The 26,596-nt window shown below is 40.0% G+C and overlaps 1 protein-coding gene across 2 annotated transcripts in view; it reads right to left on the bottom strand.

Annotated features, from left to right (window-relative positions):
- Positions 1-26,596, bottom strand: part of TENM1 (teneurin transmembrane protein 1) — a 254,601-nt gene that overhangs the window by 55,241 nt on the left and 172,764 nt on the right. For both annotated transcript variants that reach the window (XM_009275367.1, XM_019471028.1), the window contains 7 exons: positions 22,513-22,632; positions 20,471-20,732; positions 17,480-17,747; positions 11,552-11,695; positions 6,725-6,974; positions 5,799-5,819; positions 1,474-1,706 (listed from right to left, as the gene is read on the bottom strand). In XM_009275367.1, the coding sequence (XP_009273642.1) occupies positions 1,474-1,706; positions 5,799-5,819; positions 6,725-6,974; positions 11,552-11,695; positions 17,480-17,747; positions 20,471-20,732; positions 22,513-22,632 (1,298 nt within the window). The remainder of the gene's footprint in view (positions 1-1,473; positions 1,707-5,798; positions 5,820-6,724; positions 6,975-11,551; positions 11,696-17,479; positions 17,748-20,470; positions 20,733-22,512; positions 22,633-26,596) is intronic.

Here is a 26,596-nt window from a genome sequence, read left to right as displayed (position 1 = left end):
AGATTAAAATCCAAACCCCAAAACAGAACAAATCTGACAATTTCGAACTGATGTAATTTAGAGTAGATGCATAAGTCAAAAGCAGCTGGGAGCCATTACCTGAATTTGCCAAGATATGAGCCATTGTCTGCTAACAGTTAATTTCTTAATATTTTCTGGCTGCCCCAGAACTCATGAATTGTACTTCTATTCGTTTTAATTTCTATGTCTAGAACCTTCTGTTAAGGAAGCCAGCTATGCATGGGTATTTTTAAAGTAAATAGCGTATTACAAATTTTCACCAACATACTTCCCCAATAAGAAAATAAGATGAAACAACTAATTGTATTGTAATTAGATATAATCAATTGTAATCAGCAATAAAACATTGATCATTTTGCTGCTAAAGGATCTGAAAACCTTTGTTTTCTACTATTTTTAGATTCATTTAGATAGAATTGATTCATTACATTAATTAGCTGCCTGAAGATTAACATTTATTTGTACTTACCTTCTATCACTAAAGACATGTTAAAGTCACTCTATAATTACAACATGTCTCTTGCTAAGCCTTAAAACAGGATAATTTGCTTGTCTTAGAGGTGTTTCTGCCTGGATATACATTCTAATTTCCTACTGATATACAGCATTCCTTTATTAGCTCACGAAAAATAATCAAACCCCTTCCTTAGAGCTAGTCATTAGGAGGGAGCGGTGTGCTACAGGGGGAGCATGCTAAAAGCCCACTCAGGGCTCTGCCATGGGAGCTGCCGAGTACCCTTTGTTCCAGGGATTTCAGTGGGAGGTGAGGATGATCAGCTGCTTTAGAGCACCAAATCCGGAGACTTTAACGCAGTTCTAATGCATGCTGCAAGGGGATTAATTGTGGCGCTGGTGGGGATTCAAGGCTTCACACGCATTTTGCCTGTGACAATACAGGATGTACTCTTGACGGGAAGGCTGCAGCAAAAGGCTTATTTCACGTGCAGTAGGCGAGATGCTCATATTTTGCAAAGTGCATTTAATGAGGAAAGACAAACTAGAGTTCCAAATAAACTTGATTTTGCTGGCTGTCTTTTTTGAACAGCCCTGACTTAATGTGTATGAGTAAGCTCCGTTAACATTACAAGAATCACCTGAATGAGTAATATATAAAAAATTGACTTTGCAACCATATTATTTGCTTAAAAGTTAAATATAATTAAATGCTGCCACCTTGCAATAGAAAGGTAGTAAAAGAGGAGTGTTGCCATGGAAGGAAAGAGTATTTCAGGGGATGCTAGCTGGAGCCTGCTGCTCATGCTACTGCCTCATAAAGGACCGGTTGTATTAAAAACATGAGTGAGCTTTATGAAATGATTTGGCTTGCTTATAGTTGGTTAAATCATCACCTCAGACCAATTTTTGTATATCCAGTTGCATCTGAGTTTCTAAGTCATGGAAGGAAATGACAGATGACCAACACCAAGTACTTCACATAGGCTCTTTTCTTACCTCTTGGACTGTTGAGAGATGCCTCGGATGCCTTTCCGCCATCTCCACAGTGACTCTGGTCAAATGGAAGGCACTGATCACCTGTTCCTGCCACCACGTCTGTGTTTTTGGCCAGATCCTTTGTTTCAATGAGAGATTTTGCTTTGTAGACTTTTCTGGTGTTGGTATCCGACAAGTAAAGGGATTCTGACACTGGATCAACAGCCAAGTAATATTTATGTGCGGGGCTTGTACTAAAACAGAAAAGAGCGTGAAAGTTAAATTGTTTTTCTTTTTAATCTCTGTTCATGGTAGCATAACACTTCTGAAGACATCTATTTAATGATTGGGAGATGACAGAGGCATAGGTGAGACCAGCTTTAATGTAGCTTACGCAAGCACCGCTGCGGAGAAGGAAGGAACCGGTACTAGCGGCAGAGCCTGACCAGCCAGCTGTGTACCAGGTAGCGAGCTTATGGAGAGTGGTATTGGTGGAGTTAGTCTGTCCATTAGTACCATCACACCTAGTATAAAGCTAACTGGAGTGACTGCAGCTTAGCTATAATTATTACTATCAAAAGCAAGGTCACTTTTCTATACCTGCTAAGTCCTACTACTCTTGGCACTGAAAACAAATCTACGACTTGCAGCAAAGTGAATCACAGACTGTTCTGCATGGGCACAAATACCCACTCTTGGTTATTTTTATCTGTTTCTAAACCTTAGGAAATATGAAGGTGTGAAATATGGTGCCTTAATTCATGCCGACTGTATTGTCAGGAGCAAGGCAGAAGGCCAAGTACTGTCAGTGCAACTAGGCATGAATTAATGCACCATAATTCATGTGCTGAAGTGCCTTATTGAGATTATAAAATGTTATTTTAAAAAATATTTACATATGTTAATTTAAATGGTGAGGATCATAAACTCTAATCGGAGAACTGGGCTGCGTCTTATTAACCAGTAAGACTTTTTGTTTCTTTTTGGCTGGAGAGTTAATTTCCAGTTGGAGGGAATTGTCTAAGCACATGGCACACCACGCCGGTGTCCTGAGCCTGGTGAGACTGCAGTGTAGTCCTGATTATAAAATAAAATCAAAATCCAGATAGGTGTAGATCCTTTAAAGCACACAGTCGGTTACTGAAATGGTGGGAGACAGGCACAGGCAGAGTGGTGGCCAATGCCCGGCACCTGTTTTGGTGCTCAGATGGTATTTTTACCACTGCCATTTTTCTCTGGGGGGAGGAGGAGGAGATTTCTGACAGGCAGCTGAGCAAGACACTGACCTGCCCGCATCCCCTGTAACTCTACATGGGACTTGCCTATCTGCAGATTAAAAAGATCGCCAAATTTCTATTTTTTTTTTGTTAGAGACATTTTATTAACATTGGTACATTAACTAACACTTAAGATTGCTGCAACAAATCTGGGAAACGAGTTACTCGTCTCAGCTTTGTCAGTTCTGTTTGTGGTGGGTTTGACAACGCTTGGTGTACAGCTTCTTCTGCAGGGCTGGGTTTTCATGCCACAACAAACCAGGAAAGGAAGAATCTAGATAAAACAGAACTGAAGAACTGGCAGAAGCTCCAGGACAGATAAGTAATGTCTGAGATGATACTGACTTATTTTACTGATTTGACTTCAGGTTGATGGAGCCTCTTTACACATGAAGTTTTTGATTGGCTGAGGCAGATACTGAGCTTTATTAATCATCTATTAGACAGTTCTACCTTACTGAGCAATGTTACAAAACAATGTAAAAATTACTTACCAATATCTTTTATTTTAGCAATCTACTGAGTATTCTCTATAAGAAACTTATAACAGATGATCAGCTGAAATCTATTTCCATTTATAAGTGATAAGGCTAATGCTGTACCATGATAGATGTGATAGAGCTTGGGCCTATTTCTCTGTTCTCTTCTCCATCCAAAAAGGGACAGAAACTACTCAGCGTCGCTGAGGATTGGGCCACGAGCTAGACTAGCTTAAAGCTGACCTTAGTCATAAACATCTATAAAAGACAGAAGGGGGAAATAGAAGGAAAGAGATATTCCCACAGTTGGGGAACAGATGTGAAACCCAGTCCGAGGAAACGTAGGGAATGAGAGGACAGTGGTGTGATGAAACATGAGTAAGAGAATGAGCTAAAAGCAATTAATGCCAAATTATGATTCACCAGTATTATAAAACTTTGTTGAAAACATTAAGAATCATTGGTGTTCTCTGGAGTGAGCTCAGAAGAGACTGGCCAGCCAGAAGATGACTTTCTAATAAAATACTTCTGTGGAAAAAATTGCAAGGCGAATTCTAGATGTTAAATAAACATATTGTTCATCATGCAGAAACTGGCAGAGAACCAGGGGTCATTATACACTTTCCTTGTAGACACATTTTCCGTCATCCTTGTCATTACATTTAATAGACCGGCTGTTAGAAAACTCTTGATGTTTATGCTTAAAGCCTCGCATGCTAAAATGTTTAAAGAGTATTAGTACAAAATGGAACAAAATCAAACACTCGCTATGTTTGCAGAAGTTTGCAACCAAATCTAAATCTGAGTTTATATAAATTAGCCTATTAAAAACTGTATCAAGTAGACTAGGATTTACAATGAATCTTTCCAGAACAAGTTATTACTATCCTGTAGTAAAATTTTTCCCTGTAACCTCAAAGCCTAGTTTCCATTTTTACCAGTTACTAAACGGCTTTGTTATTTCTTATTAAAATCTTGATGACAAAAACAAACGGGATAAGTTGTTTTTAAACAGTCAAAAATAAGATCAGTGGCCTTCTCTGTTTACTGGTCTCCAAACTCTATCCCTTTTTACACAGTATTTTCTTTGTCCTGGGTAAAAAGAACCCTTTTTCCCTGCTCTTTTGGAGACTAACAGTTGTGTTGAGGAACTGGATTTTGAAGCCTTTTCCTGCTTGGACTGTCGTGAGCCTCTGACACCTTTTAGTTGTTGCTTCCACATGTTTCTTTGAGCACCCTAGAAATTTCCACCATGACTATGGCCTTTACAGCCTCAAGAGAATGGCATACAGTGGGACTGCTGAGTATTCCCCCCCAACCTCAAAGACTACATTAACTTCAAGTGATTTCCTCCAATTTTCCACAGATTTCACCTGGACAGAATACTGACAGAGGCAGTTATTATTGTAATTAATAGGGCTGGGGTACTTGAGTATTGTCACAACTTGATTTAATTAAGGTTTAAGTTCATCTCAAGAAACTAATACTAGTGAGCAGGTATTAAAAAAATTCTACTTTACAAAAGAAACCCCTGAATTTAAAACCTGATTCATGTTCTGAATGCATTACAGAGTAAATAAGTTCAATTTGCTGCTTTTTTTAGTTTACAAAGATACTGGTCAGTTTAGCATGAAGGCAAATGGAAACAATCCTTCATTTAAAAAATAGAACCTTGCACTTACCAACTAGGAATTATTCTTTCTTTTAAAGTTTTCATTGTGAAATGAGATGTGACATCTCTAAGTAGGCTGGCAAATAATCTATAGTATTCAATAGCATTCTCGTGCTAATAAAGCACTAATTCCAACCAGCGCTCTCATCCTGCAAACACACGTTCAGTCCACACTCTGCTTCCTACTATGCCACGAAGTTATCAGCTTAGGTTGTACTAGTGCAGGTTTATTTATCTCATTTAAGTACCGAAATGCTAAGAAGTTTGTTTCTAAGGATACAGACTGCCTTGCTATCTCTTTCTAGCTTGCAATGTCATTTCTGCAGCTGGATCGTTATAACCAACTCCCTCACCGTCTGTCGGAGAAGCCTAATGTACGATGTTCATTCTTTTAAAGAAATCCCTACATTGCAGTGCCAAAATGCTAACTGGAAAGGGGGGAAGCCACTTGCTTTTGCTGTAGCTGGAGAAGCAAGGACTGAGCTGTGACACAGCATCCTCAGTTCTGGGGCCTGCTGTGCACCATCTGTGGCAGATTTTAAGTTCGTAGTATCCTAGAACTGCTAAAGCACAGCCCCTCTTGTGTGACTCTTTATTATTTCTTTGTTGCTAAAACTCCCGTTTCCTTGGCTGGCTATATCTACGATCATTCACACATCACGTGAAATGAATATGAAATGCATTCGCAGCTTTTGCGTTTAAACCTCTCCATCTCTGCTTGCTGATTTTTAGAGGGAGACTTCATCCCTTCAAAGGGAACGTATCAAACCTCCTTTACTATAAACAATGGTGAATTTGATTAACATTTATATTTATTAAATTCAGAGTGTTTCTCTGTATGCAGACTTCTAAAAGGACTTTTGTAAGACTGCTTCCTCGAACATGGTTCACATATTGCTGCTACTGTGTTTTACTTACCTGTGTCTTGTGTCTCTGTTCCTAGTAAGACAGATCAGTTCAGGTTTAAAAAAAAAAAAGAGACAAGAAATGTTAGTCCTCAACAAAACTGTATTCTTTGCCTGACTGTTCAGAGCTGTATCCCTGTAACAAAACACTGTTTATCCTGTTACTCAGTATTATTTCTTTCCCTCACACTGCTTCCTTTCTACTGCCTGCGCATTGTCAAGCCAATTCTGAACAATCAGCACACAACATCACCAGCAATGCCAGCTAGTAGGAGATTCGTGGGTGTTAAGTAAGAGAAATTTAGTGTACCAGCGTCCGAAATCTTTCCTGCTTTCCGCTCTGGCCCTGAAAGGGAATGGGAAGCTGGAGTCATAATTACAGGGGAGTCGTTAATGGTGGCGCAGGCCCGGCCTGAGACATGTCAGTCTGCAATGCCGGGTTTGCTCTTGTCTGCTTAAACTCTGTCATGTCCTCTGTTACAGATGAGGAATGATTTAATTGTATTAAATTTAAATCTGGTGAGTCTGTCTTCAGCCATAATGCTGTGACCTGACATGATACTGCACATATTTGCTACTGAATTATGGGGTTTTCTTCAAAAATACACTGCATGGAATATTTTTGACTTTTTTGAGAAATTGTATGAAAAAAATCTCACAGGAAGAAAAATTAGCTCTATTAATTCTGCACTTTGTAGAAATTCATTATGCAAACCCTGTTCTAAAGGCCACTTAAGATGCCCTTTTTAACTGATGACTTTAAAGTAAGCATAAGTTTTCTGATGAGTTTGTTTGACAGTCGCTGAGACATACTCACAGGGCAACTAAATGTGGCTGCTTCTTTAAGTCACGAGTGAAAAAAGGCTCACCGTAGTTTTCATAGGTGTATCACAGCCAGGATAATGAACACTAGTCAGAGAAAGCTAATTATTTTTTTACCTTAATTCTAGTATACCAATTGAGTTTCCAGAAGGAAAGATCCGTCTGACAACATTGAAGTCGCCGATATACACGCTACCATCAGGCCCGGAAGCAAGAGCAACCGGGGCAAAGAGTTTGCTGTTGAGCGCAAGACCGTTGCAGTTGGAGCAAGAGACACTTCGCTGGTGTCCGTTGCCCATCACGGTTGAGATGACTGGCGGCTGCTGGGAAATGAACATGTTTTCACCATTTCCTTTGTGTACAATTCCTAAGGGGGGGCAGAAAACAGAGACAAAAAAAGCAAATGTATAGCATTTAAACTGTTCCACGGTTTTGGATTATGCAATCCTCTAGAAAAACCAGATTACCAAAACAGCCACAAACATCGGATCTTTTGAAGACTGTCACAGGGTTCTTTCCACTAATCGCTTCCAGTTTTGTTCAGTCCCAAGCTTCACCATCACCATTTTGTTGATTAGTGGTTAGTGGCTATTTTAAAAGCCAACATCATGAAGAGAACTCATGGTCGGTTAATGCTCTAACAAATTGACTGTTAATTGCAGTGCTATCTGATTTCTTGGGGATTACTACTTTAATATTCATTTTATTCATAAATTTTTATTAGGTAGCAGAGGAATTTCTCAGGCAGCTTGAATATTTAATTAAAGGAGATTAATAGCAGGACTACTATGCATTTTTCACAAAAGAGCACTGAGTGGCAGTACATAATCAATATTCAAATTTAAATGAGTCTCCTTCATGGTATATAAAAATGGTGCCAAGTGAGGCAAAGCCAAGTTAAGTCAAGGAGTAATTCCGAGGCACAAGTGAATTTCTTACCAGCAAGAATATATTAAGTTCTGCCATAAAGTGTAAAACAACTTTCCAGTGTGTCAGTATTTTAGCACTGCTCTGCAGCATAAGTTGTTGAAAGTCTTCCCAATTATGAGGTTGGTGATACCAGAGCCGGTACAAATGTGTATTTTATCAAGCTGATAGCTGTAGTGTTTATTTTAAATAACAATGTGGCAATATAGTTAAGTACCTTTAAAATGACAAGTTATTGTAAGATTTTGGCTATTTCTGAAGGGAAGATAGGTATTCTTTTAGACCATGGTCCAAAATCTCTTATTTCCCTTGGAAAGCCCAGTACTTCATCAGAAAAGTGGCACGATTAAAGCAATAAACACAAGGGAATATACTTTCTGGAGGACTCTTACACTGGGAAATGAGCATATTCTAGATACCGCAGGAAGTACCTGTTGAGACACATCTGAATTTTCCCAAAGTACGGCAAATGTATTTACGTACTGTCTCTACCAACTTTTGTAAAACTATTTTTTTGTGGCTTTCAGGTAAGTCTGAAGCTAAAATTCTCCTTGGAATTTACTGAGTGTTGCCATAGCTATTTTGAAGGGAATTATATTTTTAAAAACTTATTTCTGAACAATAGAGGACAGAATACATATATTTGTTTGAACGTTGGCTTAAAAAAAGGCACCTTGGAAATACGCCAGTAAAAATAATGGCAATATCCTCCCTTACGCACCGGATAAAAATACTACTAAATGAAGATGCTGCCCTTTGTCTGAAATTAACAATTTAAAAGTAGTACTTCAACTGTCTCATACAAATGCCAGTAAATAATTAGGGCTCTGGAGAATATGTTTTGCTGTCAAGAAATGTAAGCATGTGCTTAACTTCAGGCTTTCGAGCTGCTGCTTTAATTTTAGTCGGTGCTGTGTTGCACTGGGGCTGAAATTACCGTAAAGCATAAAGTCCCTGTAAAATTACTCCTCCTTCTCCCAGATAAATAAAAACGGAATCAATACACTTGCCCATCAGAAGTAAAATCTAATTCAAAGAATACTCTGAAAAATCGGTTAATAGCACGTTCATTTGTATTCATGAGATATAGGTGTCTTTAAAAGGACTCTATACAGGAACTAGTATTTATGGTATGTGTTCTCTTCTTGATTATGAGAAATGCCTTGACGATCTTCCAAACTGACCAAAACCTTTGTGTTGGAAAATATTAAACTCTATTCATGTCACGAATTAGAAGTGATCAAACCTCTAAACTGGAGGGGAAAAAATAAAGTGGGAAAAGAACAGTTCAGTACAGCTGAGAACAGGATGTGATCCTTTGTTAACCCAACAGTCATGTTGATGCAAAACAGAATACATTTAAAAACCTTGACTTTCCAGTGACAGCCACACTGGAAAAATATATTTTATTTCACAACTATGCTGCTGGAATTGGACATTTTTTTTTTTTCTTTTCCTTTCTTTTCTTAAAGATACTTACATCTGGCAATAGAACGCAGTTTTTACTTGCTGTGGTTTCTGCATGTCAATACTTGTACCTCCACGGCTTAGACTGTGCTATGAAGTGCAATTCTGTAAAATTGCATCCGTTTATTTTTACAACTTTTCTGTTGTACTTAGTTTATTTTGTAACATCTCTAAAACGAATAGCCTTTTTGGGGAGGGAGGCAAGCATATCCACCGTGTCTCTGAGTAGGAACGTTGCGCACAGCAGCGGGCCTGCTGGAAGACAAGGCTTAGTGGCTGAAGTTAATATAAGCTCTTCAGGACTAGTTAACTAACCAAGCAAAGTGCTTCTAGTTTTAGTTTGAAAACAAAATTGTAATTTGCAGTAGGGAATTTTTAGAGAGACATTTATGTTATATTCCAATGCTATTTCTGTAGTTAATCCAGTGACAGTGTTTCAAAAACAGATGCAAGTTTCACGCTTCTAAAAAGAGCAGCTCTTCATACATACAGAGGGAATGCTTTAATTAAAAGTGAAAAATCTCAGTACGTTCATACTCGAGAAGGCTACTCATGCTTTTCATTTCACTCACGGTGGCACGGAGGTAAGTCTGAAATGTATAATTCTAAGCCTGAATCACATTCTTGTCCTTATTTAAAGTGCATTTTACGTATCTGAAATGGAAGAGCAGTTCACTAGCTTCTAGGTAAGACGGGAAGCACACTTGTTATTTTTATCCTTTTGGTTAACACAGTTGACTATTTGGTTTTGTTACGTTAATGCGAGCCTACCGGCTGCTCCGTTAGGTGTGCGCTAGCTATGGTATAGTCATTGTCTTGTCTGCTCCTGTCCTGGTTTTTCAGTTCCTATTTACGAGCCAGGTGTGCATGCTCAAAGCCCACAGTAATCACAAGGAACATCTGAGGCATCACTCAGCTCTGGCTGGGCTTTGCTGTCCTCACTGGAGATGCTCTCGCATGCAAACTGTAAACAGAAGAGACCCACCGATTTCAAGTCAGACATGCTTGAGGGTAGCGGGCGCAGCCTGGATGACTTCAGAGGAGGTGGCGTGGGGCGGACCGGTCAGTGCTCTCCGGTGTTCTCAGCCACGCAGCTGAGACAGGGCCAGGAAGCAATTTGTCACCGTATACCCCGTGCTCAGGAAAGCAATGATTTAGCCCTGCTCAGATTATAATTGTATACTTTACAAAAATCTCAGCACACGTTAGCGTTTATGGGGTGAATTATAGTAGTAACGGCTGCACTTAGCAGATAGTCATATAAATTGGGAGTTACTGCCAGCAATTTAGTCTTGAAATTAAACTATGCAAGTGGTAAATTGGCACTAAGGAGTAGACTAGGGGGCTCACAGTTGGGGGCTGAGCTGGCTGAGGTCAGATTTCTCTGTGTGTTAAATGTCAATAGCTGGCATTTAAAAGAGACAATCTATACAAACCAATGAGACAGGGTATGAAAGAACCGCTGTTTAAAATGTCAAACTATTTTAAATCAAAACAGAAATCCAGATAATTTACAAACTAAATCTGACCTTTTGTATTTGGAATATTTATACTGTAGCTACGCATTCGACAACAGAACTTGTAAAAACCTGACAGTCATACAGCTGTGCGTGAATCTTCATTAACAGAAGTTTGCAGATGGAAATAGATTTTAGTGGACAGACTCTCAGCTGGAGCAAATTGAGACAACTTTACTGAATCCAATACTCTGCTGATTTATAAGTGCTGAAATCTGACCCCAAGTTTCTCTTCCCCTGGACAGTGAGATATCTGTTTATTGGCAAAACCGTATTTTTCTAGTTACCATAATTTATCTACAAGTATTATTTTAACAATTTAATCCCACTAATTCCTGATTGATTCCTGATGTTAAGGGAGGAAAAGAAACCCCCCCAGGAATAAAACAAAAGCAATGAGAAAACAGATTCAAGTCTCCATGCTTGAATCTCTACGCAGGGTTAACGTTATGACACCAAAAGCATTTACAGCTGTTTTTCTAATGCTTCGAAAGGTGCTGGATTGCTTCTCCTGAAGAGTAACTTACTGTGCTTCTCCACAGAGCGGGCAGCCACAAAAGCTTCTGCATAAGCGGTTTCAGAAGTGCTACCTCTCACTCAGCCGGTCTGTTTTCCCGCACCGTTTGTCTCCCTGGTGCTGTGATGCTACTAACCGATGTCAGTCATAGGATGAATTAGGGGTGTCGGCGCTTCACTGAGAATATAACACACTATAAACTGACCTAAAAGGTGGTACTTCTGTACCAACAGCGTGAGAACAAACCTAAATTAGCATGCCCTTTTTCCATCCAAATGACCAAAATGTGTTAGCGATCACAAGAGTTAGTGATATCAGTGTTTAATACCTGGGAGCCAGAACATTAAAAATATCCTTTCAGATGGCATTTACAGTACAGTTCTCAATAAATGAGGGTGCACATTCAAACAAAGAGGATTACACATTAGGAAGTGTAATGCTTAAAATCTGAACAATTAATTCCTTTAAAATTTGTATTCTTCTTCTGCGTGGCCAGTTAATAAAGGAAGGACTTACCACTTTGTGGATTTAATACATGGTGTTTGTTTATAGACCAGCCTCCCAGATTTGAAGCATCCATTTCAAAGCCTTGAAGGATTACCGTTCTCTTCTCCCACAGAATAAAATCAGGACATGTTTCATATTCATATCCCACCGACACTGCAAACAAATAATTAAACATCTATCAGTCTACCTTTTCCTCTGTGAACTGCTAGGTAATTTTTCATTCCAGGTTTTGATATTCATCCGTCAAGTAATGATGCCACTAATTTTCCTCTGCCTGATTGCTATTGTTGAGTGGTATTTTTTAAAAAGGATTTTAAGAGATTAGTATGTTATTACAGCTACAGTTACTACTGTTTCAAAGCAGAAAATTTTCTGTTGTATCAGTTATGGATTTCTTAAGCGAGTCATTCTCCAATGACTCCTGACTTGATTGTTTATTGCATTTCTGCTAATTACCTGAATAACAGCTTAAGCAGGAAAAAATCCATGTTAAAACAAACCGGTTTTAATTTGTTTGCTAATTGTAAAAAACTGTAGTTAGGCGGAAATGGATTGCCAAGCTGAAAATTTCTAGAATTAAACATTTATCTTAACAGGCTTGCACATCACATGGCTCCCCTCTACAGCTGGCCAAAATACCTGCTGAAAATCTTGAATTTCCTTAAGGATGGTGGTTTTTGGGGGCGCTCAAACTGACCACACTACCTTCCCTTTAGTACTTCAGTAAAACAAAAAAACCCTCTTCAAAATTTAATTTTGGTATCTCTCATATACCAACTTTTTTTAAAAAAGGTTATTTATCTCCTCTTTTTAACCCTTTTAGATTTCAGTGCAACTCATTCATAAAGGAAGAATGTTACTTTGACACCAAATCCCAAAATTTGATCTAGGAATCATTGGGATAGGTCAGCCTTTCCAAAATAAAAATGTCTTTAAAAATATTCTAATATACAAAATAAAAAATATTTAAAAAAACAGTTTTCTGACATTTATCAATATTTTCCTCTCACTTTTTCTATGTAGCAGCTTTAGGTACGTTTTACTTGAACCATAAATAGTTTTAATACTATCTAAATTCCATTACTGGATGCAATCAAAATATTTTGCAGGGAGCATTTGTGTTTGTAAGACAAATGTTTTATGGCAAACTGAAAAGCTGTTCCTTACAGCAACTTCACTTAGAGCTGCTGCTTTATTTCAGAAGAACGAACCTGCTTTTGCAGCTAAACTGCAAAGACTTGTAAAAATCACATCTCCTTAAGTGCTGTAAATATTGTATGTTTCAAACATTATAGGCTTCAGTCTGAGGGTCCAGCAGCTACTCTGTCCAATTTCTCTGTTACAGGAGCTCTTATGACTAACAGCAGAGATGTTTCTGGGCAGCTCCCCGGGCTGAGCGCCCAGCTGTGGGCACGGCCCTTCTTCCAGAACAGCCACATCCTGCGCTGGGATGAGCCATCAAGGTTCAGTAACCGAACGCGCTATTCTCTAGGTGTTAATGCAGAGAGAAGATAAAGGGTAGATTTTTTCCTAGGAAGCAACCTCACACTTGCCGCCTGCTCGCTAGCATCTTCACTCCAATCATGCGCTTCTTAACACATTCAATCCTGGGTCAGATGTGTATACTTGGAAAGAGTAAAGACCTGTAACGCTCAGCCCTGCTCAGCAGACCCACAGGACAGTTCATCAGCTGCTGTAGGTACCATGCTGGTATCTGGGTCGAGGGAGGTGTAACAATTTATACCATCTGAGAATCTGTGCCAATGGGTCCACAGCGGCACATTTACCAGGACTGTAGCTAACGCTGTAAAGTGTCTGCTATTCCCCGCCTATAGCTGATGTTTCTGAGCTACCAAATACCCTCTAGAGGTTATCAATCATCCCCTTTCTTAAAAGTTCACCGTTCCCTGCTCTCACAGTTATTGTGCGTAGCTGCCTTTTTGTCCCTTCTCATCAGCGAGACGCGTGGACGCGTGCCCATTCATGTGTGTCTACAACTGTGTTTCTATGTATGCTTATGAAAGAAAGTATATTTATCAAAGGCGGCTATGCTCCAAAAAGGAATAGCTGTGTAATCTTAAAGCAGGGTCTCCTGAAACATCTAACTGGAGGTACTGATGTACCATCCAGTTTTGCATGCAAAGTAATCAAGGTGAAGCATAACAGTTGTAAAAGCAACCAAGTGACTGCGGCGCCACTTGAAAATTAAGTATTCTGTTACTGGCAGGTTTTGCAAAATGTAATTTTGGAAGTGAAACAACAGTCTCAGTCAGCTTACCCTCATTGTGGGGTGTTATTTTTCTGGTCAAATTAACTTATAGCCCTTTTTTGAGGTGACTGAGATGTCACTGCATGAAGGAGCGAAATGCAGTGACCGTGTTTTTTGGACACTAACAGCCAGCAAGTACAGTTGTTCTTTGCAGTCTCAAAATGGATTTCAAAAGATTTATGAAATCATCTGTACCAAAAATCTATTATTTTCATACAACTACTTAGAAGAAGGAACAATAATTTGTTAGTAGTGCCAGCATATCCCAGTTTAAGGGGGCTGTTGCCAAAATACAGGTAAGAAATAAAAGACACGCTTAACCAGGACGGTAACCTTTGCTTCAACCTCTCCTGAAATAGTTGTACTTACCAGCATCTTACTTCTTCGAACAACGAATATAATGACCTCAACCAAAGTAACAAGTACAATAATAAACAGAGAAGACCTAAGACTATTCTGCTTGAGGACTGGTTTATAGTCACACCCAGAAGGGTTAGTCCTCGCGCGCCACTTCGTGCTGCTGGGTGGGAGGCAAGGGCTTGCGGGACTAAGACTGAGCATGTATGGAGTTATACAGGAGCATTTCTGCTGAAATCCTTCCTTTTCCTATGTTAAATTACAAGGGGACATAGACTTTACCACCAAGGTTTTGTGTGTCAACATCTGCATGATGTTTTTTTATTCAGAACAACAACAAAAAAAAATGTTACTTTATCATCTCAGTTGTTACTCTGAGAAGAGCAAAATGGCCTCTTGTTCGGCACGTGGGGACTAGACAAACAGCAGCAAACGTTCCTCCAACAAATTTAAACAGAGCCACTTGTGTGTGGAAATATGCTCAGAAAGTCGTCTTTTCTGTAACCGGTTATGTGATCATTGCTGTCAACAACCCTGAAGAAAAATAAAGATGTTTATAGTATTTATAAAACCAAAAGCAGATGGTTATATTCCTGAGTTCCAGGACTCCAACCTGCTACAATTTAATTTAATTAAAATGAAAACTGAACAGAATGCATTATTAAATATTGGTAATATACTGGCAGAGGAAATTATTTTGACAAAAATTCATATAATGGATGCGGATAAAGGTCCCTGAGTACTACAGTGTGTCAAATTAAATAAAGCTTTATTGGAATCTAACAAAGCATGCTAACAATGCACTTACTTACTTAAAATATAAAGAAGACTTTTGCTTCTATTCTGCAAGAAGCATAATTAACCGAAACTTTAAGGAAAAGAAAAAAAAATTAAGCACCAATTAAATAATTTAAAAGTTGTTATCCAGCACTGTTGCATAAGCTTTATTCATATTTAAACATATTACGCTCATCTACTTCTAATTTGGGAATCTGTAACTACAGTATTATTTCGTAAGATGTTACGTATTTGATTTAAATTGTTTTAAAGTCCAGACATGTACTGGACTTCGTGATCATCAGAAGACTCTGAAATGATGCAGAGGGAGCAGGCGTACTCCACCGTTCCCCCTCAAACACACACGTTCGTGTTACCGTGCAGACAGAGTGAACCGTGCAGTTCAGTGACAGACTCTGAACACAGGGCACGCGGCACCGTGCCGGGGAAAGCCCCCGGTGGCACCCGTGACCCATCTGGTCCTGCCCGATCACCCACGGGAGTGCCAAAGGGCACACTGGAATTTTTTTTCATTTCTGGATTTGCACCAATATGTGTAAGTGAAACCAACAACCCATTTAACACCTTCCCTCACCGCAAAACACTAGCAGGAATCTATATCTGCAGTGGGCTAGGGCTAGATTTGCCCCCTAACAAGGAGGTTTCATGAGACGGACGGGCCGAAAAGGGCACTCCTGTTCCCCACCACGCGCCGTACGTGGTTCTGCAGTGGGCTAGGGCTAGATTTGCCCCTTAACAAGGAGGTTTCACGAGACGGACGGGCCAAAAAGGGCACTCTTGCTCCCCACCAGGCGCCGTACGTGGCGGGCGCCGTAAGCCCACCACGTCCCACGTATGTGGGACGTTCAGAGCCCTCTCTGGGTGTCAGTGCCAGCACCTGACCGACCCCTTCGAAACGTTGTCCACCCTTTTGCAGATGTGAGCCAGGTGTGGTAGATCAGATGCAGATATGGTGATGCAGCAATTCAGGACACCGTGCACTGAGGCTGGAGTTTTAATCACTTCAGGCCAATGTAATGTGTGAGCTACGGCTGGAATGAGAAGACCTGCGCTTTTGCACTAGCGTTCATAGCAGATCAGGAAACTAATGAAGCTGAAAAATTATCACTTATTTTCTGGTTGCTTCAGTTTTCAACTGAATTTGTTCCAGATCTGGCTCATTTCATGATCAAATGAATGTGAGCGGTGGCCCAGGGGTAAGGAGAGAACGCGGGAACGTCCCTGCTGGCAGCAGCCTGCAGTTGTATCTCTTGAAGCAGACTGTGGGACCACAGCCCTAGAATAAGCTCCTTGTTTTCCGATATATTCCCATGTGCATGGCATGATGTAAATCACACTCCATATTTTGGTCTCATAACCCTTTGCGGACACCAGTGGCTACGTCTGCATCATTCTCTAAGCAGAACTCCTCCTAAGAAGGAGGATTATAGCACTTTCACTAGGAAAGTGCTGCAATCCTCCTTCCTCCCATCGCCTCTCCACGCAGCTGCCTCACAGACCACCTGGCTGGGAGCACACGACAACACAGTCACGCGCTAGATGCTCTGGGAGTTGCAGGGCTTGCTTAGCCTGCGTGGCACCTTTTGGCTTTGCACGGGCCAATTTGCAGGCAAGCTGCCCGTATGGACAACACGGCAGGTCCTGAAGAGAGCTTCTGGCTGCCCCTCAGAACAGCATTTTCATATACGGAATGAGGCATATTCCTTGCAAGGGTAGATGGCTCCGTGTAGCCCTTGCTATCGTTGTTTTATAGCCTGCTGTAATTCCCCTGACTTAAAAAGCAAAACAAAACTACTAAGGAAGTGAATAGGGCTTATTCACAATACTGAGCTTTGCTGGTAAGGTAAATAATCTTAATGGAAGGTATCTCTAAGGTTAGTCCATTAAGCAACATAACCCCAAATTCAATTAAAAAAATAGCAAGCCTTTTAAAAACCAAACCATGAAATTACTGAAGAAAATGGCTGGCTAAATAAAATGTATTTGCACAGACAGCACTTCCGTAGCAATTCTCAGAATAGCTGCTTGTGCTGCGCGGTAAAGGAAGCCTATGAGACATGATGATTTTCGTATAAACATCTTTAAACAACAAATCAAGAAGTTTTAACTGTTGGGGACGTGAAATGTAGTAAGAAAGGATGCCTAAAAGTTAGAGTTTTGTAAACCCTAAGTGGAGATGACATTTTAAATGTCACAGCCAAAAAATGGCAGAAAAAAATGACACACCAAAGGTCACATTCAAAGTAACATTCAAAAACAAAGACAGCTGAATATAATGCTGTTAGTACATAACCATTCTCCAAGGGAAAAGGGGATTTTCAAATTGATTAAATTAGAAAGATGACATTGGAAGAATAAGAAAAAAAATGTTCTCAGGAAATCATACGAGTCACTTTAGCTAAAGAGGCATTTGATTTCAAAGAATGTAAGTGTAGCAACAAAATTTATAAGCCGTATTTTCCTGGCCTCACGTGTGTGAGCGCTTCTGCTTACATCAAGGTGATTCTACATACCCATAGCCTCGGCCAGACCAGAAACCTTCTGTCCGTATATATCTGTCTTATTCCAGGCAAACGTGTAGACCAAATTGGCTGCAGCAGGAAACCATTTCTGAAGCAGACGTCCTTCAACAGCAACTATCAGATGGACTTTTGTCATTCCGGAAGGGATGGTTGTGTGTGTCAAAATAATGCGCAGCAAAGTTTTATACCCTGGTGTTCGACTGCTGAGATAACTCAGCTTCACAAAACTCGAAGGAATTGGGATCTCCTCCTGGACCACCTTGGAAAAAATCACATCGTTTTATCCATAGCCAAGAAAAATGCAAAATTATAATAACAACAGCAGGTGCTTATTTTACATTTCACAATCATGATGTGAACACAGTACCACTTAAAAGACTGACGTCTTCTGTGTTTATTTCAGCAGTGCAGCAGCCAGGCACATTACAAAATGTCCAACGCCGGAAACTGCTCTGTCAACTTTCTGGACGGTGGTCTGGCTATTTTGATAAAGAGCCTCTTCCCCTAACGCTTTATTCTTATCTACTGAGGAGCAAACGTTATCTCTGTGGACATATTCATACGTGAGAGCTCTACAGCTTTACCTTGGCTTTGTTATTTGGTTTACTTAACGAGCGTTCTTAACCAGAATACAATTAAAAACTTTTTTTAAAATACGCACGCACTTTATATATTACCTTATGATTTGAAGATACTACCCTGCTTTGGAGGTAATAACTCTAACCTGGGGAGGCCTAAGGAAGAAAACAAACCTTCCCGCTGAACCATCTTCTGTGAGAAGTGCTTGCAGTAGGGCTAAGCTTCAGCAAGAAGGGGCATGGCATACGAAGGCGCAGCATAAGAAACCTAACAAGCTAGCTGGGGACACACGGCAGCGAAGATGAAACAGTCTGGGTGTCAGAGTCATCTAGCTAACAGGTAAGTCCCCAGGGTGTGCAACAGAGTTCAAATCCCACGGCACTGCTGTCAGTGCCGCTGTCTGAATCACTTGGATTAAAGCTGGCTTGGATATGCCCGCTGTGGGGTAGTATCAATTCCTGGCTGCAATGAAGATAAGCCCTCAGCAACTAGAAGGACTGCAAAGACTGCGAGCTTGTGAGGGGAAAAAAAGAAACTTGGCCTTGGCCTTTTGAATGATGTGGGCCTTGGAGCTACAAAAAGGGATTTAGCTCTTGTGATCTCCTGGGAGAAAGGAGCTCTTCTGGGACAGACTGTGAGGAAGAGCAGGCGAGAGAAGAGAGCAGCTTCTTGGAGGATGCCACCGCAGTCACTGAAAAGCCACTGAAAACTAGACTGTGCTTAACAAGGTTAATGATTTTAGTGTATTTCTGTAATAACAAGCCAACCTGTCACAATGTTAAATTCGTCAAGCTTGGTAAAATACAAACTGTTTTGTTTATATTCCCCAGTTTTTCAATTTTTCTTGTTTAACAATAGAAACTTCCCTTTCAAAACAATTTTATTTACACATTGCAACAGCATCACTGTCATAGGCTTGCTGCAGTACAGCTGGAGGCCTGCCAGCACTTGTCGTTTCAACATATGAAATGTAGTGTTGCCAGGGAAATCCTGCTCCCTTCATTGTGCCTGATTTGCAGTGTTCCCCTTCTTTCCTGCTGACATCCCAGCTGCCCCCTCTGTCATACATCTGACATCTCGTCTCATTTTTTAATAGAAAAGCAGGAAGAAATATTCATGCATTAATACATGCTAATATATCTCCTCCGATTATTCTGGGTACTTTTTGTTCATTTCCCAGTACCGTACAATGAAATGTAACACTCTAAGGACCCTCCAATGACAAAGAAAGGACTGGGGGCACTTTCTCTCCGAGTGGAGTGCATCTTTGGGTACCTCGCTGTTTAAAGAAGGCCCAGGAACACCTCATGTGGAGTAATGTGACTTGGGTACCTCGCTGTTTAAAGAAGGCCCATTACTCATGTGGAGTAATGTGACCAGTTTTTTCTTACTAGTGTGCATCAGTTATTCTTAATTTATGTTCATTAGTTTCATTTAGTATGTTCTGTGAAGCAACACTATGGCCATCAACTGCCTAAAACGTGATAATGTTTTTAATAGTTATGGAGATGTTTAGACATAATTGAGTTCAATCAGAGGTCTCTCACATGTAGAATAAAGGCCCTTAATCAGTGGCAACACTTTCACGAGAAAAAGAGAAAAGGTTGGAAATATCCATGTCTTACAGGTAGCCTCCAAAATATCTTCCAGACTTGCTCAGTGAAATTAAAGAGAACCCAAAAGAGGCCTTATTGCTTGAACTCTAACTGCTTAAACAACATACTAAAACTTATGGGGGTTAACGTGATCTGAAACCTGCGTAGTGGTATTTTGTTGGGTGTTCGACTCATACAATCTCTTTTAAGTCCCAAACAAAAGAACAGTTAAATACAAGGTTAATTAGAAATTGCTTCTAAACGCTTAAGGGAGTGTCAAGAAAAAAAGACATTTAAATAAAAACAATCCTAAAGATCATGTTAAAATTGCTCTACCTTGGAAAGAAAATAATAAAAATCAAGAAGCTAAAATGCAGCTGGAGATGCCATCGTAAAGAACTAGAAGATGTGAACGGATGAAACATCCCTAGGAGTCTTCAAAGCATCTTGGGTCATGTCTCACATTGACGTATGGGGAAGTTGTACTGTTTATCTGTAACCTAGGAATGGTTTTGCGCATCGCTATAAATAAATCAGGATTTCAATAATAAATCATGTTAGGACTCCCCACTTTCTTCTCCTTGGAGGTAAGAAATAAAGCACCTTAAAAAATTAACAAAAAATAAATAAAGAAAAAAAGAGAAAAGCATCTTGTGAAAGAGTACTAAAGAGATATGCACTGGTGTCATTCTGACAAGTGAGTAACATCACAGCAGTTAATTGCTCACTATTTGGTATCTTCTTCTAAAATTGTCTAGAACTTGTTCTGCAGCTGAACAAATTGTTAATTTGAAACTCTCTTCATTACCTGTAGCTCTGGAATAATGGTTCCTCTTTCGGGACAGGACCCTCCAAATGCTGTCAAGGGTGAAGGGAGTACAATCGGATTTGGGCTGATAAAACTACTGATGTCGCAAGACGGTGTGTCCGACTCTGTTCTTTGCATTACAACTTTGTCTACGATGATAAATCTATTCCAAGGCAACCAAAGTGTCCTTTTTTCAGATATGAAAGGAGATCTGTCAAAAACTAAAGTGACGGAGATGCCTCCAACAGCCACAAGGTCAAAACTGGAAAAGAGAAAACAAAATGCTTTGTTTCTTTTTGGTTTATCATCATATTACCACAACTTTCAATGCATCACAAACAAAAACTTTATGTTGCTCATTACAGCCCTTAATTTACTCTGTGAAATCATTCACGTATACCTTCCCGGCATCACCTTGGTATTCGCAAAGAAGCTTTACCTCTCTGTGCTTTCTCCCTGTATGCATCGATAGCAAGGTACAGTACTTCACTGTTACTTGACCTATCTCCCCTCTATTTATCAACTAGAACCGATACTAATGAGTCATCTGTAACAAGAGTGTGGACCCAGTTACTTTGGTTTATATGAAAAGAAATTCCTAGCCCAGAAAAGGGATGCTACTTATAATCTATGCAGGTACGGCATGCAGAATAAGAAGTCTTAAAGCCTGTTAGGCCTTTTCTCTATTAACATATCCTTTTCCCTTTTTCTAAAAGTAGCAGGAGGAAAAGAGTACACTTTGAGTACACTGAGCAGGAGACCCCTCTGTGCAGGATATGAAATTTTTGGGAAAGATGCCGATTAATTGCACTGAGAACTGAATCAGCTCTTGTACATAAGGCAGGTGATCCTCTGGGAGCTACTGTGAAGAACCTTTGGCATATCTGGGCTGCAAAACAGTGGTACATAGAAGGCATGACATAGGGAGTCTCAATTTCCTGAGTTTCTGACATCCATAGTCAGGCAACACAAGGTAATATATAAATAGATACTTCACTCTCTGTATTATTGAATGCATCTATTATGGAGGCTTTTGATGGTAACAAACTGTGATAAGAAGTCAGGCTTAATTATGCATATCTCATCATATTTCCCAAATGACACCGATTACATTCACAGAGAAATACAGGTAGCATATTTTAATGCAGCAACTTTAGCCAGGCTAGTGTAAAGAGGAAACGATAATTACTAACTTTCAGTAGCGCTATTTGAAAGTCATTAAACTAAGGTAAAATAAATATGCACGCTCCTTACTTTTATAAATTGACAAAGCCAAACAAAACAACACAAACTGTGGAAACAGTGACAATTTACGCTCTCTCCCTGTTGGAAGATAGCTTCTCATTTCTTGTCATTCACAACACAGCCAAGGAAGATGAAGTCTTAAACTGCCCTTAGCAGCTTAATTCAAGTTCAGGAGCAAATCGTGACCCAATTGCAAATGGATGGCCAACCCTGGAGTGCAATATAGAATATATAGGAACTTCATCTCTCTTCGAGAACTGAACTCAGCCTTACACGGCTGGGGAAGAGAGGGAAGCCAGCATTGTTCAGGACTGGTTGTGGAACAGCAATTTAACCATTTTGGCTCTGGAAAGAGTCTGTGCTCACTTTTACTTGTGTGGCTCAGGTGATCAACTAAAGGACTTAACTTCATTGACACCTCAATAAACTACTTGGAAGATTCACAGTTAACAACAGAAAAAAAAAAAAGGGAAGACAGGGAATTCTCTGGAAAACCTGACTAGTGAAAATATTCAAATGCCAAGAAGGTGCTGTTACAGCACATTTTGACTCCAGGTGTTTGAATGCCACTGTAATCTTGTTGCTGTGCAGGTTTTTTCTTCTTCTCTTTCTTCTTTGGTCCCTTTACCACAGAGAGCTCTAACTAAATGCGCTGCCAGAGCTGAGGGCCAGATGCCATCCTCAATCCACACTATGAACAGCGATGTCTATGAAAATTTTGTACATGAATAGAAGGTGGTAGATGGCCCTAACTATGCAAATCCAAACCAGTGAAAGACCATACATGAAACTCTGACCTTCCATCTTGTCGACTGATGGTGTATCCATACTCATTGTGGTGCAGAAAACTGACGTTCACTCCAACCAAAGGCGTTCCGTCTATTGCTACCACCTGGCCTCGAATGACACATGCCCGTCTGTAACAAAAAGAGCAGAAGGCAACACGTTAGACACATCAGGAGGGTGAGAAGGGCATTGATTTCAGAAACCGTGCTATGCTTCTGTCCCAGGCAGACAGAACTACTCTGATATAATTATGACTGTTGATTTTGAATGAAAATTCAAACAAGTCCAAAAGATTGATTTGAAAAACCATTATCTCATGAAGACGACACATAGACTCTCCATGGTGTATCGAGAATATATTTCCATTTCCGGCTATATCTCAGGATACCATTTGTTCTGCCATTCAATAGCGCCGCAAAGGTTTCACTGATAGCGTGATTTAGCTTGCTGCAGCTCTAGGGGGTGATGATTTGTGAAAGGGGAGAATGAAACCTCATTCTCTGCTGCTAAGAATAGGGCATCGCTGTCTATTAGAAAAAAGCTGAACTAATGCGATAAGGCAGCAGTGAGACACATAGTCTTCACTGAACTTCAGAAAGTTATATAGGTAAATTCAGAGAGTGCCTGATCAAGAGTATCATACATTTTTCTCAATCCCCCATCACGTTATGCCCTTTTAAATTCCCTCTGGGATGTGTTGGACTTGCACCCACTTTCCAGCACAAAAATCCTCCCATTCCAGTAAAGAGGTTGGAATATGGCAGCACAGCAGAACGCATCAAAGTCAACGGACAGGAAAGTGAACTCGTTACTAAGTGGGTCTAATCAGAGGCTAACAGGATCACAGAATCATAGAAAATGAGAGCTGAAAGGAAATGCAAGACTTGATCTTGCCCATTCCTTTGCCTCAGGTAAGATCAACTATACCTACATTACTCCAGACAGATGCTTGTCTGACTCAATAACCTCACCAAGTAACCCATTCCAATGCTTCTGTATGAGTGCTTTACTCATGGTAAGTTTTTCCTGCTGCCTAATTTGAATCTCCACCGCTGCCCTTCAAGACCATTACTTTCACCCTGGCCACAGAAACAGTGAAGAAATTACTCTCTTTTTCTTAGTTTTAGCCTTTTGTGTATTTGAAGACTGAAACATAAAGGAGACAAGTCTCATCAAGGATGAGGAATAAGATGTAAAACACCCTCACGGTGCAGATTAGGACTGAGTGGGATTTTCTAAGGGCTTACACGGCTACATTCCACTGAAACACCTTTCAGTATTTTGCGCCGTGCCGTCAGGTACGCTACATTAGCATACCTCCACCGGCTGAACGGATCCAGGTTTTGGGATCTAACGATACAATTGCACATATTTCCTGGAACTGTGGTTTCACATAATGAAGCGAACAGTGTATGCCGAAGTCTTTTGATAACGTTAAGACATTTAGAGTCAAAACCAATAGAATACTTACAAAGGTAACCGGCATTAATTACTCAATATAAACAATAAGCATAAATTTAGACATTGTTATGTTTCTCTCTCAATTTGAAAGTTCATGGTAGATCTCAACAGACACATCCTACCTTTGCACAGTGAATATGTAGTCTAAAGGAAAAACTTAACAGCTTCTCAGATTAAAGTTATTTAGGAGTCCATATATGAATTTAAAAAATATCCCTTGAGAGATTAATTGATCATGATCCAATGAAATCACACACACGAATTGGAGACCATAAATTTCTGAAAATTCTGACTTGTTTCATAAGATCCCATTCTCCAAAGCCACTCGACAGGACACTGATTTATCGCTATGATATCATCAAACCCGGCTGACTATGACCTGAGAAAATGCAACCGGTAGAAATTAACCCCTTTGCGAGTACACCATTCACCACAGTTGCTAAGATGAATTCTGTGCTTCCAGGACATCGAAAGATGCTGATTTTCAGCAAAGATGCTGATAAATCCCTGAGGAATGGGAGAGGCTGCATTACTGCCAGTACGCAAAACAGAGTTCTGATTTACCACCGTTTCGTTTTCTACATTAACTAAGGTGGTTGTGGCCCTATTTGTGGGTGAAACCTGCTGCTCCACTGAAGGCAATCAAGCTCTTGTGTGTCTCAACAGACTCACAAGACTCACTCAACAGAACAGCCAGGTTCAATTAGTCTTTGATTTGTTATAGGAGAAACTACTGGTTTCTATTGTTTTCTCATATTTCTAATGTCAACAGACCTGCCTTTCCTTTTCTAATCCCTTTATTAGTGCACTCCATGTATTTACAACACGCATTGATCTGAGACAGACCCCTAAGAGTCATCATTATTCAGTACGTTATTCTCGTACTCCTGTTTGTACATTCCACACAGACCTGCCTTCTGACTCTACTCTGTCCTCATATTTTATCAAGCGCACAGATTTGTGTGATAACAACTCATCAAAGTCTTCATTATTTCAGTCTTTCTTTCCTCTACTCATTCACTTTACTTCTCATTATTCATAAATAATATTGAGACTTATCTTTCAACTTTCTTGCTCCTTTTTCATTCGTCATATTTTACAAGCCACACACATTTACAGTATGCGATAAAGACTCATAAACCTCATTATTCTACATTTATCTGTATTGAACTGTCTTTGCAATCTTTTAGATTTTAAATGTTCTAAGCCTGCCTGCGTGTTGCTACATTTGTCCTCATTATTTACTGTCTTTTTATTACCTACTCTAAGTTGAAGAGTCTTGTAGTCTCTGGCCTCTTCTTGAATTACCAGCACCTACCAAATCTCTGACTAAGTGTTTGATCACAATTAGTTTTAATTTTTGCATTTACTGCAGGCATGACAACATTTTTCAGTTACTTTATGACCAGAACTAACCTCAAAGGCTCGGGAAGGTAACAAACCATCCCCCGCTTTGCAGCAGATTCTCCCTCCTTTCCCAATGCTCTGACAGCTCGCAAAGCAGGCCACCATGCCCAGAGGCATGCTGGCATGCAGGTTCCCTGCAGCTTTGCTGCTTGCAGAAGACCTCACTTAATTCCTTTCCTCTTTTAGAGCACGTTCCCTGCAGTGATGTCACTTCATACTCCACTGCCACTTCACGCTTCCTTGCTTCAACATTCACCCTCTTTCCAGATGAGCTGTGGACCTTGCTACCGCTCACTGCTTTTCTTAATTTTAACAGAGAAACCTCTAAAGATCATTATGCCTCCTCAATGTGCTGTATGTTCCTCTTCCATTCTCAGCCTCTAAGATTTATTCTACACGCTTGTGACTGGCCTGCTTTTCTTTCTCATGGGGGATAATAACTCCTACTACCTGTCCAACAGTCACCTACTTGCAATGATTGCATAATCTTGGACTAAGGCTGTCCAGGTTGTTTTAACTTGAAAGTAAGTGCAAAAATGTCTTTTCTAATTTGGAGGAGCTGGGAAGGAACATGTCCCTGATAAGCTGCCTTAGTGCTTTCAAATGCATTAAAAATGTTTCTGGTCCCCTGGCAAGCTGTACTAAATCTGCAACTCCAGAGGGAGCAGTTGGCTTTTTGAGAGAAAGCAGAGATTCCCACGGGTTGCAGGTGGCCTAAAAGAAGTAGGATTTCTCTGTCAATGCTTCATGGGTCATTCCACACGTAACTAAGGATCTCAGCTCTGCGGGTCTCAGCTCTCTGCCATCAGGCAGTTTGTTTGACATCTCTAATTTAAAATATAAATAGAAGTTTAAAATTCTAGATGCATTCTTTCACTACTTGTAAAGCATTTTGTTATTCCACCACCATTCTGCCTTGCTCTACTGCTACTTATCTGCCTTTTTTTTTTTTGCTTTTGTTTTGTGTGTTAAGTTGCCAATATTCTCTGACTACCTCAGGCTGAGACATAAGGCTCAGATGTGGAACTCTGTCAAGCAACTTGTGAATTTGCAAGTGTCACATTACCAGAAGATGTCATTTACTGTATTACATTTCTGATTAAAATCTTCAATCAGAGAAATTATATAGAAGTTTAAAATTCTAGATGCATTCTTTCACTACTTGTAAAGCATTTTGTTATTCCACCCATTCTGCCTTGCTCTACTGCTACTTATCTGCCTTTTTTT

The sequence above is a fragment of the Aptenodytes forsteri genome, unplaced genomic scaffold, assembly GCF_000699145.1.
Source record: "Aptenodytes forsteri isolate BGI_AS27 unplaced genomic scaffold, ASM69914v1 Scaffold143, whole genome shotgun sequence".
Taxonomy (NCBI): domain Eukaryota; kingdom Metazoa; phylum Chordata; class Aves; order Sphenisciformes; family Spheniscidae; genus Aptenodytes; species Aptenodytes forsteri.
This window is presented reverse-complemented; position numbering and strand designations above follow the sequence as displayed.